Here is a 22500-nt window from a genome sequence, read left to right as displayed (position 1 = left end):
GGAGGGAGGAGGGAGGAGGTTGGTGGTGTTTTAATAATGGAGGGGAAAATTGCAGAATGAGCACCAAACAATGAACATAGACATTGGAGAGACATCTTCTCTTACCACACACACACACAGTCATTACTGCTCTGGAAATCAACCTACAATTTGAAAGCTAATCCCCAAAAATGTTTAACGAGAGAGAGAGAGAGAGAGAGAGACAGAGAGACAGAGAGAGAGAGAGAGAGAGACAGAGAGAGACAGAGAGAGAAAGAGAGAGAGACAGAGAGAGAGAGAGAGACAGAGAGAGACAGAGAGAGAGAGAGAGAGAGCGAGACAGAGAGAGACAGAGAGAGAGAGAGAGACAGAGAGAGAGAGAGAGAAAGGGGGGAGAGAGAGGGAGAGAGAGAGACATAGAGAGAGAGAGGGACAGAGAGAGAGAGAGACAGAGAGAGAGACAGAGAGAGAGACAGAGAGACATAGAGAGAGAGAGAGACAGAGAGAGACAGAGAGAGAGACAGAGAGAGACAGAGAGAGAGACAGAGAGAGAGAGAGAGGGGGGGAGAGAGAGAGGGAGAGAGAGAGAGAGAGAGGGACAGAGAGAGAGAGAGAGAGAGACAGAGAGAGACAGAGAGAGAGAGACAGAGAGAGAGACAGGGAGAGAGTTACAACACTGTATATATACATAATATGACAATTATGTCTTTATTCTTTTGAAACTCCTGTATATTATCTACCTCACTTGCTTTGGCAATGTTAACATGTTTCCCATGCCAATAAAGCCCCTTGAATTGAGAGAGAGAGAGAGAGATACTTTTGACCCCCCCCTGTTTGTTCAGGGACACATTATTCCATTTCTGTTGTCGTGTTCATACAAATATTTACACATGTTAAAGTTTGCTGAAAATAAACGCAGTGAGAGGACGTTTCTTTTTGTTGCTGAGTTTAGTACCCGCAAAACACAAGAGTCGACTCCGGGATGCTGACACTATAGATATGTCATGTAATAACAGCAGATGGATGCTGACACTATATGTCATGTAGATATGTCATGTAGATACAGTGTCTTGCGAAAGTATTCGGCCCCCTTGAACTTTGCGACCTTTTGCCACATTTCAGGCTTCAAACATAAAGATAATTTTGCACGCCCAATTTTTCAGTTTTTGATTTGTCAAAAAAGTTTGAAATATCCAATAAATGTCGTTCCACTTCATGATTGTGTCCCACTTGTTGTTGATTCTTCACAAAAAAATACAGTTTTATATCTTTATGTTTGAAGCCTGAAATGTGGCAAAAGGTCGCAAAGTTCAAGGGGGCCGAATACTTTCGCAAGGCACTGTATATCATGTAGATATGTCAGCAGTCGGTGTTAACTGGAAATCAACACTTTTACTTATATTTATTCATTATTTATTATATATTATATTATATTTATTCGTAATGAAGTCCATCCATCTATCCCTCTGGGTAAACGACATGAGGGATTAAACTGTAAGAACTCCTCCTGTTGGCCCCTCGGTTTTAAAAGTCTCTCCGTCTCCATGGAGACGAAGGTAAAATAGGGATGACAGTCGTTGGTCAACATCTGTCCTTCCGTCAACATCAACAAGCACTGATCTCCTGTTTAACGTCATTTCAGATCAAACTGATTGATTAAATGACATCATTGTGATCTGAAAACACGGTGGAGGTCTCTAAAATGGGGTGGAGGTCTCTAAAATGGAGCGGAGGTCTCTAAAATGGGGTGGAGGTCTCTAAATGTTGTGGAGGTCTCTAAAATGGGGCGGAGGGCTCTAAAATGGAGTGGAGGTCTCTAAATGAGGTGGAGGTCTCTAAATGGAGTGGATGTCTCTAAATGGAGTGGAGGTCTCTAAATGGAGTGGAGGTCTCTAAATGGGGCGGAGGTCTCTAAATGGAGTGGAGGTCTCTAAATGTAGTGGAGGTCTCTAAATGGGGTGGAGAGCTCTAAATGTTCTGGAGGTCTCTAAAATGGGGCGGAGGGCTCTAAAATGGAGTGGAGGTCTCTAAATGGGGTGGAGGTCTCTAAAATGGAGTGGAGGTCTCTAAATGGGGTGGAGGTCTCTAAATGGAGTGGAGGTCTCTAAATGGAGTGGAGGTCTCTAAATGGGGTGGAGGTCTCTAAATGGGGTGGAGGTCTCTAAATGGGGTGGAGGTCTCTAAACGGAGTCGAGGTCTCTAAATGGGGTTGAGGTCTCTAAATGTAGTGGCGGTCTCTAAATGGGGTGGAGGTCTCTAAATGGAGTGGAGGTCTCTAAATGGGTTGGAGGTCTCTAAATGGAGTGGATGGTTTTGATGAGCTGCCACTCTCATCGTTGCCACAACAGCCAACTCCTGTTTACTTAGGTCTCATCGTTGTCACAACAGCCATCTCCCGTTTACCTAGGCCGCATCGTTGTCACAACAGCCATCTCCTGTTTACCTAGGCCTCATCGTTGTCACAACAGCCATCTCCTGTTTACCTAGTCCTCATCGTTGTCACAACAGCCAACTCCTGTTTACCTCGGTCTCATTGTTCTCACAACAGTCAACTCCTGTTTTCCTAGGTCTCATCGTTGTCACAACAGCCAACTTCTGTTTACCTAGGTCTCATCGTTGTCACAACAGCCAACTCCTGTTTACCTAGGTCTCATTGTTGTCACAACAGCCAACTCCTGTTTACCTCGGTCTCATCGTTGTCACAATAGCCATCTCCTATTTACCTAGGTCTCATCGTTGTCACAATAGCCATCTCCTGTTTACCTAGACCTCATCTTTCTGTCGATACCACTCAGATTGAAATGACTGTGTATTTTCTGTCCCGTCCTTTGGTGTAGGTCCCTACAGTCAAGTGTCTGGTCTTCCATCCTGTCCTTTGGTGTAGGTCTCTACAGGTGTCTGGTCTTCCATCCTGTCCTTTGGTGTAGGTCCCTACAGTCAGGTGTCTGGTCTTCCATCCTGTCCTTTGGTGTAGGTCCCTACAGTCAGGTGTCTGGTCTTCCATCCTGTCCTTTGGTGTAGGTCCCTACAGTCAGGTGTCTAGTCTTCCTTCCTGTCCTTTGGTGTAGGTCCCTACAGTCAGGTGTCTGGTCTTCCATCCTGTCCTTTGGTGTAGGTCTCTACAGGTGTCTGGTCTTCCATCCTGTCCTTTGGTGTAGGTCCCTACAGTCAGGTGTCTGGTCTTCCATCCTGTCCTTTGGTGTAGGTCTCTACAGGTGTCTGGTCTTCCATCCTGTCCTTTGGTGTAGGTCCCTACAGGTGTCTGGTCTTCCATCCTGTCCTCGGTGTAGGTCCCTCCAGGTGTCTGGTCTTCCATCCTGTCCTTTGGTGTAGGTCTCTACAGGTGTCTGGTCTTCCATCCTGTCCTTTGGTGTAGGTCCCTACAGGTGTCTGGTCTTCCATCCTGTCCTTTGGTGTAGGTCCCTACAGGTGTCTGGTCTTCCATCCTGTCCTTTGGTGTAGGTCTCTACAGGTGTCTGGTCTTCCATCCTGTCCTTTGGTGTAGGTCCCTACAGGTGTCTGGTCTTCCATCCTGTCCTTTGGTGTAGGTCCCCACAGGTGTCTGGTCTTCCATCCTGTCCTTTGGTGTAGGTCCCTACAGGTGTCTGGTCTTCCATCCTGTCCTTTGGTGTAGGTCCCTACAGGTGTCTGGTCTTCCATCCTGTCCTCGGTGTAGGTCCCTCCAGGTGTCTGGTCTTCCATCCTGTCCTTTGGTGTAGGTCCCTACAGGTGTCTGGTCTTCCATCCCCTCATCACCTCATGTTTCTCTAGAAACTACAACTTTGAAAACTGTTTCAGATGCAATATGTGAAGCTTCCTGATCAGCTTCCTGTTAGCAGTAAACAGGAAGGGGACCTGCCAAAAGGCAGTAGATTGGGAAGTACCCGCTCAGAAATAGATTTTATTATGACAAAATGATTACTCATCAAATATATATTTATTTTTCATTACAGTAGCTTTTTTACATTCATTTTCACAGGGTAGGCACACACACACACACACACACACACACACACACACACACACACACACACACACACACACACAACGCAATATAATCTGGCATGCTGTCTGCCAATCCACAACGGAAAACAGTTGAAACAGACAGCAGCAGCCTGTGGTTACTATGGTTACTGAGGTTACTGTGGTTACTGTGGTTACTGCATGGTTACTGCATGGTTACTGTGGTTACTGTGGTTACTGCATGGCTACTGTGGTTACTGTGGTTACTATGGTTACTGCATGGTTACTGTGGTTACTGTGGTTACTGCATGGTTACTGTGGTTATTGCATGGTTACTATGGTTACTGTGGTTACTGCATGGTTACTGATGTAACTGCATGGTGCTAAAATAAATACTGACATATAAATTATAGCAAACAGTCTGGGAGGGGGGAGGGAGGGGGGACAGAGAGAGAAAAGGAAGTGGGGCATATTCCCCAGAACACAGCCTGAAAATGTATTCCACTTGAAGGCTGAGAGGCCATTTTACATCAAGAAGAACACTCCATCTACGAGAAACACACGACGGAGAGAGAGGAGGGAGCGAGAAACAGAGAGAGAGAGGGAGAGAGAGAGGAAGAGCAAGAGGAGAGACAGAAACAGAGGGAGAGAGAGAAGAGAAACAGAGAGAGAGAGAGGGAGAGGGAGAGGGAGAGCATGAGATAAACAGAGGGAGAGAGGAGAAAGAGGAGAAAGAGGAGAGAGAGACAGAGAGAGAGAGAGACAAACAGTCAGAGGAGAGAGAGAGAGAGAGAGAGAGAGAGAGGCAAACAGTCAGAGGAGAGAGACAGAGAGAGAGAGAGAGAGAGAGAGATAGAGAGAGAGAGAAACAGTCAGAGGAGAGAGAGAAACAACTTGAGTAATATTCACAGTTCGCTTTTTATTGTTTACTTCTCTTTTGTATATTATCTACTTCACCTGCATTGGCAATGTAAACATATGTTTCCCATGTCAATAAAGCCCCTTGAATTGATTTGAATTTAAATAGGAGACAGAGAGAGAGAAAGAGAGAGAGAGAAACAGGAGAGAGAGAGAGAGAGAGAGAGAGGAGAGAGAGAGAGAGAGAGAAAGAGGAGAGAGAGAGAGACAGAGAGGGAGAGAGAGAACGAGATAATGTGTGTGTGTGTGTGTGTGTGTGTGTGTGTGTGTGTGTGTGTGTGTGTGTGTGTGTGCATCTACCTTATCAGCCTGTAATATACAGTATGATGATTGGTGCATGGTGAAATGTCTCTACCAAGTTCCAACACCGTTTTCTCACACACAATGTCTAACAACAAGATATTCCTGTGGTTATATAATGAATACACACACTCCTAGTTTTACACACTCACTCTAGAGGCATGATGAGTGGCCTTCTAGTTTGACAGAAAAGGAGCATCGCATTAAATGAGCTTATGATTTGAGCCCAACGACAGAAGTAAACATCTCCTCTAGGTAATTGGGTTAACTCATATCTCTCTCTCTCTCTCTCTCTCTCTCTCTCTCTCTCTCTCTCCGTGTTTCTCTCTCTCTCTCTCTCTCGATCTCGTTATCTCTCTCTCTGTGTCTGTGATGAGGAAGCCTAAGGCGAGACAACAGTGAGGATGAATAACAAGCCTGGATCGTCACGCATTAATAAATGTAAACACACACACACACCCCAACACAACACACACCTCAACACAACAAACACACACACACACACACACACAACACACACCTCAACACAACGACACAACGAACACACACACACACACACACACACACACACACATTACCCCGAGAAGAAGAAAGAAAATCCCTTGCGATTGTATTTTTCTATATTTTATAAAGCTTTTTATTCATTGATGGAAATACATTTGACCTGTCGGTCAATAGGTTAATTAGCATAATTCATAATTGAGTGGTATTAAATTGGCCTGTGTATTTTCCTTGGTCGTCGTGTGTCTTATTTATCTAACACAACTAACACACAGCAAACAGAGAGCGGGATTTTATCCTGTAGCTCTTCAGTAGGTCGCTGCAGGAGGACAACATTCTGAGAGGGATTTTATCCTGTAGCTCCTCAGTAGGTCGCTGCAGGAGGACAACATTCTGAGAGGGATTTTATCCTGTAGCTCTTCAGTAGGTCGCTGCAGGAGGACAACATTCTGAGAGGGATTTTATCCTGTAGCTCCTCAGTAGGTCGCTGCAGGAGGACAACATTCTGAGAGGGATTTTATCCTGTAGCTCCTCAGTAGGTCGCTGCAGGAGGACAACATTCTGATAGGGATTTTATCCTGTAGCTCCTCAGTTGGTCGCTGCAGGAGGACAACATTCTGAGAGGGATTTTATCCTGTAGCTCCTCAGTAGGTCGCTGCAGGAGGACAACATTCTGATAGGGATTTTATCCTGTAGCTCCTCAGTAGGTCGCTGCAGGAGGACAACATTCTGATAGGGATTTTATCCTGTAGCTCCTCAGTAGGTCGCTGCAGGAGGACAACATTCTGAGAGGGATTTTATCCTGTAGCTCCTCAGTAGGTCGCTGCAGGAGGACAACATTCTGAGAGGGATTTTACCCTGTAGCTCCTCAGTAGGTCGCTGCAGGAGGACAACATTCTGATAGGGATTTTACCCTGTAGCTCCTCAGTAGGTCGCTGCAGGAGGACAACATTCTGATAGGGATTTTATCCTGTAGCTCCTCAGTAGGTCGCTGCAGGAGGACAACATTCTGATAGGGATTTTATCCTGTAGCTCCTCAGTAGGTCGCTGCAGGAGGACAACATTCTGATAGGGATTTTATCCTGTAGCTCCTCAGTAGGTCGCTGCAGGAGGACAACATTCTGATAGGGATTTTATCCTGTAGCTCCTCAGTAGGTCGCTGCAGGAGGACAACATTCTGATAGGGATTTTATCCTGTAGCTCCTCAGTAGGTCGCTGCAGGAGGACAACATTCTGATAGGGATTTTATCCTGTAGCTCCTCAGTAGGTCGCTGCAGGAGGACAACATTCTGATAGGGATTTTATCCTGTAGCTCCTCAGTAGGTCGCTGCAGGAGGACAACATTCTGATAGGGATTTTATCCTGTAGCTCCTCAGTTGGTCGCTGCAGGAGGACAACATGCTAAGAGTGATTCCTCCTGTAGCTCCTCAGCAGGAAAACGTGTTTTCAGAAGACTGTTTGTGGTGCAACACACCTTAACCAACAGGTGTAAACATTACAGTGAAATGCTGACCGACCAGCCCTTAACCAACAGGTGTAAACATTACAGTGAAATGCTGACTGACCAGCCCTTAACCAACAGGTGTAAACATTACAGTGAAATGCTGACCGACCAGCCCCTTAACCAACAGGTGTAAACATTACAGTGAAATGCTGACCGACCAGCCCTTAACCAACAGGTGTAAACATCACAGTGAAATGCTGACCGACCAGCCCTTAACCAACAGGTGTAAACATCACAGTGAAATGCTGACCAACCAGCCCTTAACCAACAGGTGTAAACATTACAGTGAAATGCTGACCCACCAGCCCTTAACCAACAGGTGTAAACATTACAGTGAAATGCTGACCAGCCCTTAACCAACAGGTGTAAACATTACAGTGAAATGCTGACCGACCAGCCCTTAACCAACAGGTGTAAACATCACAGTGAAATGCTGACCGACCAGCCCTTAACCAACAGGTGTAAACATCACAGTGAAATGCTGACCGACCAGCCCTTAACCAACAGGTGTAAACATCACAGTGAAATGCTGACCAACCAGCCCTTAACCAACAGGTGTAAACATTACAGTGAAATGCTGACCAACCAGCCCTTAACCAACAGGTGTAAAAATTACAGTGAAATGCTGACCAGCCCTTAACCAACAGGTGTAGACCTCACAGTGAAATGCTGACTGACCAGCCCTTAACCAACAGGTGTAAACATTACAGTGAAATGCTGACTGACCAGCCCTTAACCAGCAGGTGTAAACATTACAGTGAAATGCTGAATACAACAGGTGTAGACGTTACAGTGAAATGCTGACCGACCAGTCCCTTAACCAACAGGTGTAAACATTACAGTGAAATGCTGAATACAACAGGTGTAGACGTTACAGTGAAATGCTGACCGACCAGCCCTTAACCAACAGGTGTAAACATTACAGTGAAATGCTGACCCACCAGCCCTTAACCAACAGGTGTAAACATTACAGTGAAATGCTGACCCACCAGCCCTTAACCAACAGGTGTAAACATTACAGTGAAATGCTGACCAGCCCTTAACCAACAGGTGTAAACATTACAGTGAAATGCTGACCCACCAGCCCTTAACCAACAGGTGTAAACATTACAGTGAAATGCTGACCGACCAGCCCTTAACCAACAGGTGTAAAAATTACAGTGAAATGCTGACCAGCCCTTAACCAACAGGTGTAGACCTCACAGTGAAATGCTGACCGACCAGCCCTTAACCAACAGGTGTAGACCTCACAGTGAAATGCTGACCGACCAGCCCTTAACCAACAGGTGTAAACATTACAGTGAAATGCTGACCGACCAGCCCTTAACCAACAGGTGTAAACATTACAGTGAAATGCTGACCGACCAGCCCTTAACCAACAGGTGTAAACATTACAGTGAAATGCTGACCCACCAGCCCTTAACCAACAGGTGTAAACATTACAGTGAAATGCTGACCGACCAGCCCTTAACCAACAGGTGTAAAAATTACAGTGAAATGCTGACCAGCCCTTAACCAACAGGTGTAGACCTCACAGTGAAATGCTGACCGACCAGCCCTTAACCAACAGGTGTAGACCTCACAGTGAAATGCTGACCGACCAGCCCTTAACCAACAGGTGTAAACATTACAGTGAAATGCTGACCGACCAGCCCTTAACCAACAGGTGTAAACATTACAGTGAAATGCTGACCGACCAGCCCTTAACCAACAGGTGTAAACATTACAGTGAAATGCTGACCCACCAGCCCTTAACCAACAGGTGTAGACGTTACAGTGAAATGCTGACCGACCAGCCCTTAACCAACAGGTGTAAACATCACAGTGAAATGCTGACCCACCAGCCCTTAACCAACAGGTGTAGATGTTACAGTGAAATGCTGACCGACCAGCCCTTAACCAACAGGTGTAAACATTACAGTGAAATGCTGACCCACCAGCCCCTTAACCAACAGGTGTAAACATTACAGTGAAATGCTGACCGACCAGCCCTTAACCAACAGGTGTAAACATTACAGTGAAATGCTGACCGACCAGCCCCTTAACCAACAGGTGTAAACATTACAGTGAAATGCTGACCGACGAGCCCTTAACCAACAGGTGTAAACATTACAGTGAAATGCTGACCGACCAGCCCCTTAACCAACAGGTGTAAACATTACAGTGAAATGCTGACCGACGAGCCCTTAACCAACAGGTGTAAACATTACAGTGAAATGCTGAATACAACAGGTGTAAACATTACAGTGAAATGCTGACCGACCAGCCCTTAACCAACAGGTGTAGACCTCACAGTGAAATGCTGACTGACCAGCCCTTAACCAACAGCGCTGTTTTAAGAAAAATACAACAATATCAATAAGTGTTCATAAGTCAAAAATGTAGAACTCTAAATGCCATCTGGAGTTAAAAACAGTTTTAAAAAATGAAAATCATTTTCTACATTTCGGCGCAGCTTCTATTCAACCCCCACAACGTTATCAGGAGAAACCAGACGACGTGCTTGTTGATCACACGGAGCCACTACAGACACCAGACAATGAAAACACTTGACAAATCTCCTAAAAAACGATAGGTTATGAAATGAACCAAAACTGTAGAAGGTTGTGAACTCTGCAAAACGTACGTTTCCACTCTGAGAATGAGAACGGTAAAATGACGGTAATTAATACCTGCATTTATGAACAGCCACACTACTTTACTACACTACTACACTGCTTTACTGTAATTAATACCTGCATTTATTAACAGCCACACTACTTTACTACACTACTACACTGCTTTACTGTAATTAATACCTGCATTTATTAACATCCACACTACTTTACTACACTACTACACTGCTTTACTGTAATTAATACCTGCATTTATGAACAGCCACACTACTTTACTACACTACTACACTGCTTTACTGTAATTAATACCTGCATTTATTAACAGCCACACTACTTTACTACACTACTACACTGCTTTACTGTAATTAATACCTGCATTTATTAACAGCCACACTACTTTACTACACTACTACACTGCTTTACTGTAATTAATACCTGCATTTATTAACAGCCACACTACTTTACTACACTACTACACTGCTTTACTGTAATTAATACCTGCATTTATGAACAGCCACACTACTTTACTACACTACCACACTGCTTTACTGTAATTAATACCTGCATTTATGAACAGCCACACTACTACACTGCTTTACTGTAATTCATACCAGCATTTATTAACAGACACACTACTTTACTACACTACTACACTGCTTTACTGTAATGAATACCTGCATTTATTAACAGACACACTACTTTACTACACTACTACACTACACTACTTTACTACACTACTTTACTACACTACTACACTGCTTTACTGTAATTAATACCTGCATTTATTAACAGACACACTACTTTACTACACTACTACACTACACTACTTTACTACACTACTTTACTACACTACTACACTACACTACTTTACTACACTACTTTACTACACTACTACACTGCTTTACTGTAATTAATACCTGCATTTATTAACAGACACACTACTTTACTACACTACTACACTACTTTACTGTAATTAATTCCTGCATTTATGAACAGACATGAATGGAACCAAATGATGGGGATTAACGCTACATTTACTACTGGTGACGTGTACTGGGGGAATTGATAAAACACGATTCACACGATGAAACAATGAATGTGCATGAATCTGCGGGAGAAAGCTCAGCCGTTCTGAGCCCTTCACCGCTGGATTAAAACATACATTTAACCGTCAAAAATCTATGTTTATCACACCGTGGATTCTGGAGTCAATTTATATCTTGTTGCCACTCTTCTCTGTCTGTCTGAGGAGAGCTCTCTACGTGACGAAAGAGAATAGCAGCTCCCCTGTCGACACAGAACCAGTCAGTACTAGAGACATCCTGGAGACAGAACCAGTCAGTACTAGAGAACCAGTCAGTACTAGAGACTACCTGGAGACAGAACCAGTCAGTACTAGAGACCACCTGGAGACAGAACCAGTCAGTACTAGAGACCACCTGGAGACAGAACCAGTCAGTACTAGAGAACCAGTCAGTACTAGAGACAACCTGGAGACAGAACCAGTCAGTACTAGAGAACCAGTCAGTACTAGAGACCACCTGGAGACAGAACCAGTCAGTACTAGAGACCACCTGGAGACAGAACCAGTCAGTACTAGAGAACCAGTCAGTACTAGAGACCACCTGGAGACAGAACCAGTCAGTACTAGAAACCCAGTCAGTACTAGAGAACCAGTCAGTACTAGAGACCACCTGTAGACAGAACCAGTCAGTACTAGAGAACCAGTCAGTACTAGAGAACCAGTCAGTACTAGAGACCACCTGGAGACAGAACCAGTCAGTACTAGAGAACCAGTCAGTACTAGAGACCACCTGGAGACAGAACCAGTCAGTACTAGAGACCACCTGGAGACAGAACCAGTCAGTACTAGAACCAGTCAGTACTAGAGACCACCTGGAGACAGAACCAGTCAGTACTAGAGACCACCTGGAGACAGAACCAGTCAGTACTAGAGACCACCTGGAGACAGAACCAGTCAGTACTAGAGACCACCTGGAGACAGAACCAGTCAGTACTAGAGACTACCTGGAGACAGAACCAGTCAGTACTAGAGACTACCTGGAGACAGAACCAGTCAGTACTAGAGAACCAGTCAGTACTAGAGACCCAGTCAGTACTAGAGACCACCTGGAGACAGAACCAGTCAGTACTAGAGACCACCTGGAGACAGAACCAGTCAGTACTAGAGAACCAGTCAGTACTAGAGACCACCTGGAGACAGAACCAGTCAGTACTAGAGACCACCTGGAGACAGAACCGGTCAGTACTAGAGAACCAGTCAGTACTAGAGACCACCTGGAGACAGAACCAGTCAGTACTAGAGACCACCTGGAGACAGAACCAGTCAGTACTAGAGAACCAGTCAGTACTAGAGAACCAGTCAGTACTAGAGACCACCTGGAGACAGAACCAGTCAGTACTAGAGAACCAGTCAGTACTAGAGACCACCTGGAGACAGAACCAGTCAGTACTAGAGACCACCTGGAGACAGAACCAGTCAGTACTAGAGACTACCTAGAGACAGAACCAGTCAGTACTAGAGAACCAGTCAGTACTAGAGAACCAGTCAGTACTAGAGACCACCTGGAGACAGAACCAGTCAGTACTAGAGACCCAGTCAGTACTAGAGAACCAGTCAGTACTAGAGAACCAGTCAGTACTAGAGACCCAGTCAGTACTAGAGAACCAGTCAGTACTAGAGACTACCTGGAGACAGAACCAGTCAGTACTAGAGACCACCTGGAGACAGAACCAGTCAGTACTAGAGAACCAGTCAGTACTAGAGACCACCTGGAGACAGAACCAGTCAGTACTAGAGAACCAGTCAGTACTAGAGACCACCTGGAGACAGAACCAGTCAGTACTAGAGAACCAGTCAGTACTAGAGACCCAGTCAGTACTAGAGAACCAGTCAGTACTAGAGAACCAGTCAGTACTAGAGACCACCTGGAGACAGAACCAGTCAGTACTAGAGACCACCTGGAGACAGAACCAGTCAGTACTAGAGACCACCTGGAGACAAAACCAGTCAGTACTAGAGAACCAGTCAGTACTAGAGACCACCTGGAGACAGAACCAGTCAGTACTAGAGAACCAGTCAGTACTAGAGACCACCTGGAGACAGAACCAGTCAGTACTAGAGAACCAGTCAGTACTAGAGACCACCTGGAGACAGAGGAGTTCAGCTGAACAGAGAGAGAGAGAGAGAGAGAGAGAGAGAGAGAGAGAGAGAGAGAGAGAGGGGGGATAATCCGAGGTCTTGAGCAGAGTATAGGTGAAGAGGAATCTGTTGTTTACACTGGAAGAAAACTGTCAGCACCACACACACTCAGAGTTACCTGGTCACATTAACCTGTGTCTCTGTCTCTCTGTCTCTCTCTCTCCTCTGTGGTCACATGAACCTCTGTCTAATTCTCTCTCTCTCTCTTTCTCTCTCCTCCTCTTCTACCTATTGTCCTACTCTCTCTTTCTCCTATAGATAGATACCCCACCAAAAACCTTACCAAGCAGATACCCCACCCTAAACCTTACCAAGCAGATACCCCACCCTAAACCTTACCAAGCAGATACCCCACCCTAAACCTTACCAAGCAGATACCCCACCCTAAACCTTACCAAGCAGATACCCCACCCTAAACCTTACCAAGCAGATACCCCACCCTAAACCTTACCAAGCAGATACCCCACCCTAAACCTTACCAAGCAGATACCCCACCCTAAACCTTACCAAGCAGATACCCCACCCTAAACCTTACCAAGCAGATACCCCGTTTTGCAGTTTCAGCCATCCATTCATCTACTAATTTCTCCACACACACTGTCTGTTTTCACACATATTCTGATACAATAAAACACCCACAAGAGGCAAAAACAACGAGACAGATGACTTCACATAGCCATCGTCTCCCTCCTCACCTTCCTCCCTCACTCCCTCCCTCCCCTCCCCACCCCCTCTCCCTCCCCACCCCCACTCCCTCCCACCCTCCCTCCCCACCCCCTCTCCCTCCCTCCCTCCCTCCCCCTCATCTCTCCCTCCCCACCCCCTCTCCCTCCCTCCTCAACTCTACATCCCCACCCCTCTCCCTCCCTCCCTCCCCACCCCCTCTCCCTCCCTCCCTCCCCCTCATCTCTCCCTCCCCCCTCCCTCCCCCTCATCTCTCCCTCCCTCCCCCTCTCCCTCCCCCTCATCTCTCCCTCCGCTCCCCCTCTCCCTCCCTCCTCACCCCCTCCCTCGCCACCCCCTCCCTCCTCACCTCGGGTGCAGCAGGTAGCCTCGAGGTTAGAGAGTTGGGTCGGTACCCGATAAGTTGCCGGTCCAAATAACCCTGAGCCGGCAAGTTAAACAAATCTGTTGATGTGCTCTTGAGCAAGGCACTTAACCACATTCGCTCCAGGGGCCCTGAGCCATGTGAACCCTGCAGATGTCTCAGGGGGAGTTAGGATGTGATAAAAAGGACACATATACCCCCCCCCCCCCCAATCATTATAATGATACATTCATCAGCCATGACCATAGAGGATCTCCCTCCTCACCTCATCAGCCATGACCATAAAGGATCTCCCTCCTCCCTCCCCACCTCATCAGCCATGAACATAGAGAATCTCCCTCCTGCCTCCTCACCTCATCAGCCATGATCATAGAGGATCTCCCTCCTCCCCTCATCAGCCATGAACATAGAGGATCTCCCTCCTCTCTCCCCACCTCATCAGCCATGACCATAGAGGATCTCCCTCCTGCCTCCTCACCTCATCAGCCATGACCATAGAGGATCTCCCTCCCCACCTCATCAGCCATGACCACAGAGGATCTCCCTACTCACCTCATCAGCCATGACCATAGAGGATCTCCCTCCCCACCTCATCAGCCATGACCACAGAGGATCTCCCTCCTCACCTCATCAGCCATGAACATAGAGGATCTCCCCCCTCCCTCCCTCCCTCCTCACCTCATCAGCCATGAATATAGAGGATCTCCCTCCTCACCTCAACAGCCATGATCATAGAGGATCTCCCTCCTCACCTCATCAGCCATGACCATAGAGGATCTCCCTCCTCCCTCCCTCCTCACCTTATCAGCCATGATCATGGAGGATCCCCCGTGGATGCCCAGGATGGGGATCAGTGTCTGGGAGGAAATAAAATCCAATATCTGAGCGATTGCCTCCTGGTCCGTCCCGTCTCCGAACACTACCCCGTGGATCTTGGTCCCAGACATCAGGTCGCACACGTGGGTGATGATACTCTTGGGGTCAGTCTCGTTGACCAATACGGTGACCACGTTGACGTCCATGGGGTCGTCTTTGCTCCAGAGAGCCCGAATGTCCCGGTCGGAGATGTAGCGCGTGCGGCCCAGGATCACAGCGATGTTGAGGATGGGGACCTTCTGACCTTCGACCTCCATGACCAGGGTCACCAGGGTCACCAGGGAACACAGGAGAGCTGGGAAGGCCAAGGTCAGCCCCCTGCCCACTGACATGTTGAGACACTTCATCTCCTGTGGGAGAGAGAGAGGGAGAGAGAGAGAGAGAGAGAGAGAGAGAGAGAGAGAGAGAGAGACAGAGAGAGAGACAGAGAGAGAGAGAGAAGGAGAGAGAGAGAGACAGAGAGAGAGAGAGAGAGAGAGAGAGAGAGAGAGCGAGAGAGAGAGAGACAGAGAGAGAGAGAGAGAGAGAGACAGAGAGAGAGACAGAGAGAGAGAGAGAAGGAGAGAGAGAGAGACAGAGAGAGAGAGAGAGAGAGAGAGAGAGAGAGCGAGAGAGAGAGAGAGCGGGATAGAGATTAATATAACATGGAGATACTGAAGAAGGTATTGAGTAAGGTAGGGACAAAAATATGTGTATTAAGAGAAAAAAAAAGAGAAAAAATGTAGAAACCATAGAACTGATTCTAATTCTAGAACTCATTCTAATTCTAGAACAGATTTTAATTATAGAATACATTCTCATTCTAAATCTGATTGTAATTCTAGAACTGATTCTAATTCTAGAACTGATTCTTATTCTAGAATACATTCTCATTCTAAATCAGATTGTGATTCTAGAACTGATTCTTATTCTAGAATACATTCTCATTCTAAATCAGATTGTGATTCTAGAACTGATTGTATACAACTATACTGAAGAGAAATAGAAACGCAACATGCAATAAATAATGTCATCGATTTTACTGAGTTACAGTTCATATGTGGAAATCAGTCAATTGAAATGAATTCATTAGGCCCTAATCTATGGATTTCACATGACTGGGAATACAGACATGCCTCTGTTTGTCGCAGATACCTTAAAATAAAATGGGTCTCAGCATCTCGTCACGGTATCTCTGAGCATTCAAATTGCCATCAATAAAATGCAATTGTGACGGTTGTCCGTAGTTTATGCCTGCCCCACACCATAACCCCATCGGCACCATGGGGCACTCTGTTCGCAACGTTGACATCGGCAAACCGCTCGGCCACGTGACGCCATCAACGTGGTCTGCGGTGGTGAGGCCGGTTGGACGTACTGCCAAATTCTCTAAAATGATGTTGGGAAAGCGGCTTATGGTAGAGAAATTAACATTAAATTCTCTGACAACAGCTCTGTTGGACATTCCAGCAGTCAGCATGCCAATTGCACGCTCCCTCAAAACATGAGAAATCTGTGGCATTGTGTTGTGCGACAAAACTCCTTATTTTAGATTGGCCTTTTATTGTCCCCAGCACAAAGTGCACCTGTGTAATGATCAGCCCTATTCCCTATATAGTACAATACTTTATACTACAGTCCTATTCCCTATATAGTGCGCTACTTTATACTACAGCCCTATTCCCTATATAGTGCACTACTTTATACTACAGCCCTATTCCCTATATAGTGCACTACAGCCCTATTCCCTATATAGTGCACTACTTTATACTACAGCCCTATTCCCTATATAGTACACTACTCTATACTACAGCCCTATTCCCTATATAGTGCACTACTTTATACTACAGCCCTATTCCCTATATAGTGCACTACAGCCCTATTCCCTATATAGTGCACTACTTTATACTACAGCCCTATTCCCTATATAGTGAACTACTTTATACTACAGCCCTATTCCCTATATAGTACACTACTCTATACTACAGCCCTATTCCCTATATAGTGCACTACTTTATACTACAGCCCTATTCCCTATATAGTGAACTACTTTATACTACAGCCCTATTCCCTATATAGTACACTACTCTATACTACAGCCCTATTCCCTATATAGTGCACTACTTTATACTACAGCCCTATTCCCTATATAGTGCACTACTTTATACTACAGCCCTATTCCCTATATAGTACACTACTCTATACTACAGCCCTATTCCCTATATAGTGCACTACTTTATACTACAGCCCTATTCCCTATATAGTACACTACTCTATACTACAGCCCTATTCCCTATATAGTACACTACTTTATACTACAGCCCTTTTCCCTATATAGTACACTACTTTATACTACAGCCCTATTCCCTATATAGTACACTACTAAAGACCAGAGCCCTATTCCCTATATAGTACACTACTTTATACTACAGCCCTATTCCCTATATAGTACACTACTTTATACTACAGCCCTATTCCCTATATAGTGCACTACTTTATACTACAGCCCTATTCCCTATATAGTACACTACTCTATACTACAGCCCTATTCCCTATATAGTACACTACTTTATACTACAGCCCTATTACCTATATAGTGCACTACTTTATACTACAGCCCTATTCCCTATATAGTACACTACTTTATACTACAGCCCTATTCCCTATATAGTGCACTACTTTATACTACAGCCCTATTCCCTATATAGTACACTACTTTATACTACAGCCCTATTCCCTATATAGTACACTACTCTATACTACAGCCCTATATAGTGCACTATTTTATACTACAGCCCTATATAGTGCACTACTTTATACTACAGCCCTATTCCCTATATAGTACACTACTTTATACTACAGCCCTATTCCCTATATAGTACACTACTTTATACTACAGCCCTATTCCCTATATAGTACACTACTCTATACTACAGCCCTATATAGTGCACTACTTTATACTACAGCCCTATATAGTGCACTACTTTATACTACAGCCCTATTTCCTATATAGTGCACTACTTTATACTACAGCCCTATTCCCTATATAGTACACTACTTTATACTACAGCCCTATTCCCTATATAGTACACTACTTTATACTACAGCCCTATTCCCTATATAGTGCGCTACTTTATACCACAGCCCTATTCCCTATATAGTACACTACTTTATACTACAGCCCTATTCCCTATATAGTGCACTACTTTATACTACAGCCCTATTCCCTATATAGTACACTACTTTATACTACAGCCCTATTGCCTATATAGTACACTACTTTATACTACAGCCCTATATAGTGCACTACTTTATACTACAGCCCTATTCCCTATATAGTGCACTACTCTATACTACAGCCCTATTCCCTATATAGTACACTACTTTATACTACAGCCCTATTCCCTATATAGTACACTACTTTATACTACAGCCCTATTCCCTATATAGTGCACTACTCTATACTACAGCCCTATTCCCTATATAGTACACTACTTTATACTACAGCCCTATTCCCTATATAGTACACTACTTTATACTACAGCCCTATTCCCTATATAGTACACTACTTTATACTACAGCCCTATTCCCTATATAGTACACTACTTTATACTACAGCCCTATATAGTACACTACTTTATACTACAGCCCTATTCCCTATATAGACCACTACTTTATACTACAGCCCTATTCCCTATATAGTGCACTACTTTATACTACAGCCCTATTCCCTATATAGTGAACTACTTTATACTACAGCCCTATTCCCTATATAGTACACTACTCTATACTACAGCCCTATTCCCTATATAGTGCACTACTTTATACTACAGCCCTATTCCCTATATAGTGAACTACTTTATACTACAGCCCTATTCCCTATATAGTACACTACTCTATACTACAGCCCTATTCCCTATATAGTGCACTACTTTATACTACAGCCCTATTCCCTATATAGTGCACTACTTTATACTACAGCCCTATTCCCTATATAGTACACTACTCTATACTACAGCCCTATTCCCTATATAGTGCACTACTTTATACTACAGCCCTATTCCCTATATAGTACACTACTCTATACTACAGCCCTATTCCCTATATAGTACACTACTTTATACTACAGCCCTTTTCCCTATATAGTACACTACTTTATACTACAGCCCTATTCCCTATATAGTACACTACTAAAGACCAGAGCCCTATTCCCTATATAGTACACTACTTTATACTACAGCCCTATTCCCTATATAGTACACTACTTTATACTACAGCCCTATTCCCTATATAGTGCACTACTTTATACTACAGCCCTATTCCCTATATAGTACACTACTCTATACTACAGCCCTATTCCCTATATAGTACACTACTTTATACTACAGCCCTATTACCTATATAGTGCACTACTTTATACTACAGCCCTATTCCCTATATAGTACACTACTTTATACTACAGCCCTATTCCCTATATAGTGCACTACTTTATACTACAGCCCTATTCCCTATATAGTACACTACTTTATACTACAGCCCTATTCCCTATATAGTACACTACTCTATACTACAGCCCTATATAGTGCACTATTTTATACTACAGCCCTATATAGTGCACTACTTTATACTACAGCCCTATTCCCTATATAGTACACTACTTTATACTACAGCCCTATTCCCTATATAGTACACTACTTTATACTACAGCCCTATTCCCTATATAGTACACTACTCTATACTACAGCCCTATATAGTGCACTACTTTATACTACAGCCCTATATAGTGCACTACTTTATACTACAGCCCTATTTCCTATATAGTGCACTACTTTATACTACAGCCCTATTCCCTATATAGTACACTACTTTATACTACAGCCCTATTCCCTATATAGTACACTACTTTATACTACAGCCCTATTCCCTATATAGTGCGCTACTTTATACCACAGCCCTATTCCCTATATAGTACACTACTTTATACTACAGCCCTATTCCCTATATAGTGCACTACTTTATACTACAGCCCTATTCCCTATATAGTACACTACTTTATACTACAGCCCTATTGCCTATATAGTACACTACTTTATACTACAGCCCTATATAGTGCACTACTTTATACTACAGCCCTATTCCCTATATAGTGCACTACTCTATACTACAGCCCTATTCCCTATATAGTACACTACTTTATACTACAGCCCTATTCCCTATATAGTACACTACTTTATACTACAGCCCTATTCCCTATATAGTGCACTACTCTATACTACAGCCCTATTCCCTATATAGTACACTACTTTATACTACAGCCCTATTCCCTATATAGTACACTACTTTATACTACAGCCCTATTCCCTATATAGTACACTACTTTATACTACAGCCCTATTCCCTATATAGTACACTACTTTATACTACAGCCCTATATAGTACACTACTTTATACTACAGCCCTATTCCCTATATAGACCACTACTTTATACTACAGCCCTATATAGTACACTACTTTATACTACAGCCCTATTCCCTATATAGTGCACTACTTTATACTACAGCCCTATTCCCTATATAGTACACTACTTTATACTACAGCCCTATTCCCTATATAGTACACTACTTTATACTACAGCCCTATTCCCTATATAGTACACTACTTTATACTACAGCCCTATTCCCTATATAGTACACTACTTTATACTACAGCCCTATTCCCTATATAGTACACTACTTTATACTACAGCCCTATTCCCTATATAGTACACTACTTTATACTACAGCCCTATTCCCTATATAGTGCACTACTTTATACTACAGCCCTATTCCCTATATAGTGCACTACTTTATACTACAGCCCTATATAGTGCACTACTTTATACTACAGCCCTATATAGTGCACTACTTTATACTACAGCCCTATTCCCTATATAGTGCACTACTTTATACTACAGCCCTATTCCCTATATAGTGCACTACTTTATACTACAGCCCTATATAGTACACTACTTTATACTACAGCCCTATATAGTACACTACTTTATACTACAGCCCTATTCCCTATATAGTACACTACTTTATACTACAGCCCTATTCCCTATATAGTGCACTACTTTATACTACAGCCCTATTCCCTATATAGTGCACTACTTTATACTACAGCCCTATATAGTACACTACTTTATACTACAGCCCTATTCCCTATATAGTGCACTACTTTATACTACAGCCCTATTCCCTATATAGTACACTACTTTATACTACAGCCCTATTCCCTATATAGTACACTACTTTATACTACAGCCCTATTCCCTATATAGTACACTACTTTATACTACAGCCCTATTCCCTATATAGTGCACTACTTTATACTACAGCCCTATTCCCTATATAGTACACTACTTTATACTACAGCCCTATTCCCTATATAGTACACTACTTTATACTACAGCCCTATTCCCTATATAGTACACTACTTTATACTACAGCCCTATTCCCTATATAGTACACTACTTTATACTACAGCCCTATTCCCTATATAGTACACTACTTTATACTACAGCCCTATTCCCTATATAGTACACTACTTTATACTACAGCCCTATTCCCTATATAGTGCACTACTTTATACTACAGCCCTATTCCCTATATAGTGCACTACTTTATACTACAGCCCTATATAGTACACTACTTTATACTACAGCCCTATTCCCTATATAGTGCACTACTTTATACTACAGCCCTATTCCCTATATAGTACACTACTTTATACTACAGCCCTATTCCCTATATAGTACACTACTTTATACTACAGCCCTATTCCCTATATAGTGCACTACTTTATACTACAGCCCTATATAGTACACTACTTTATACTACAGCCCTATATAGTACACTACTTTATACTACAGCCCTATATAGTACACTACTTTATACTACAGCCCTATATAGTACACTACTTTATACTACAGCCCTATATAGTACACTACTTTATACTACAGCCCTATATAGTACACTACTTTATACTACAGCCCTATTCCCTATATAGTGCACTACTTTATACTACAGCCCTATTCCCTATATAGTACACTACTTTATACTACAGCCCTATTCCCTATATAGTACACTACTCTATACTACAGCCCTATTCCCTATATAGTACACTACTTTATACTACAGCCCTATTCACTATATAGTACACTACTTTATACTACAGCCCTATATAGTACACTACTTTATACTACAGCCCTATTCCCTATATAGTACACTACTTTATACTACAGCCCTATTCCCTATATAGTGCACTACTTTATACTACAGCCCTATTCCCTATATAGTGCACTACTTTATACTACAGCCCTATTCCCTATATAGTACACTACTCTATACTACAGCCCTATTCCCTATATAGTGCACTACTTTATACTACAGCCCTATTCCCTATATAGTACACTACTCTATACTACAGCCCTATTCCCTATATAGTACACTACTTTATACTACAGCCCTTTTCCCTATATAGTACACTACTTTATACTACAGCCCTATTCCCTATATAGTACACTACTAAAGACCAGAGCCCTATTCCCTATATA

At 43.6% G+C, this 22500-nt stretch overlaps 1 protein-coding gene across 1 annotated transcript in view; it reads right to left on the bottom strand.

Annotated features, from left to right (window-relative positions):
• The window catches only part of LOC118938358 (glutamate receptor ionotropic, NMDA 2A-like), a 348126-nt gene that overhangs the window by 298070 nt on the left and 27556 nt on the right, over positions 1-22500 (bottom strand). Inside the window, exon 2 of the mRNA XM_036941969.1 lies at positions 14852-15277. Within this exon, the coding sequence (XP_036797864.1) occupies positions 14852-15274 (423 nt within the window). The 5' untranslated portion in view covers positions 15275-15277. The remainder of the gene's footprint in view (positions 1-14851; positions 15278-22500) is intronic.

The sequence above is a fragment of the Oncorhynchus mykiss genome, chromosome 13 (genome assembly GCF_013265735.2).
Source record: "Oncorhynchus mykiss isolate Arlee chromosome 13, USDA_OmykA_1.1, whole genome shotgun sequence".
Classification (NCBI taxonomy): domain Eukaryota; kingdom Metazoa; phylum Chordata; class Actinopteri; order Salmoniformes; family Salmonidae; genus Oncorhynchus; species Oncorhynchus mykiss.
Note: the sequence above shows the minus strand (reverse complement) of the source record. Positions and strands in the feature narration are given on the sequence as shown.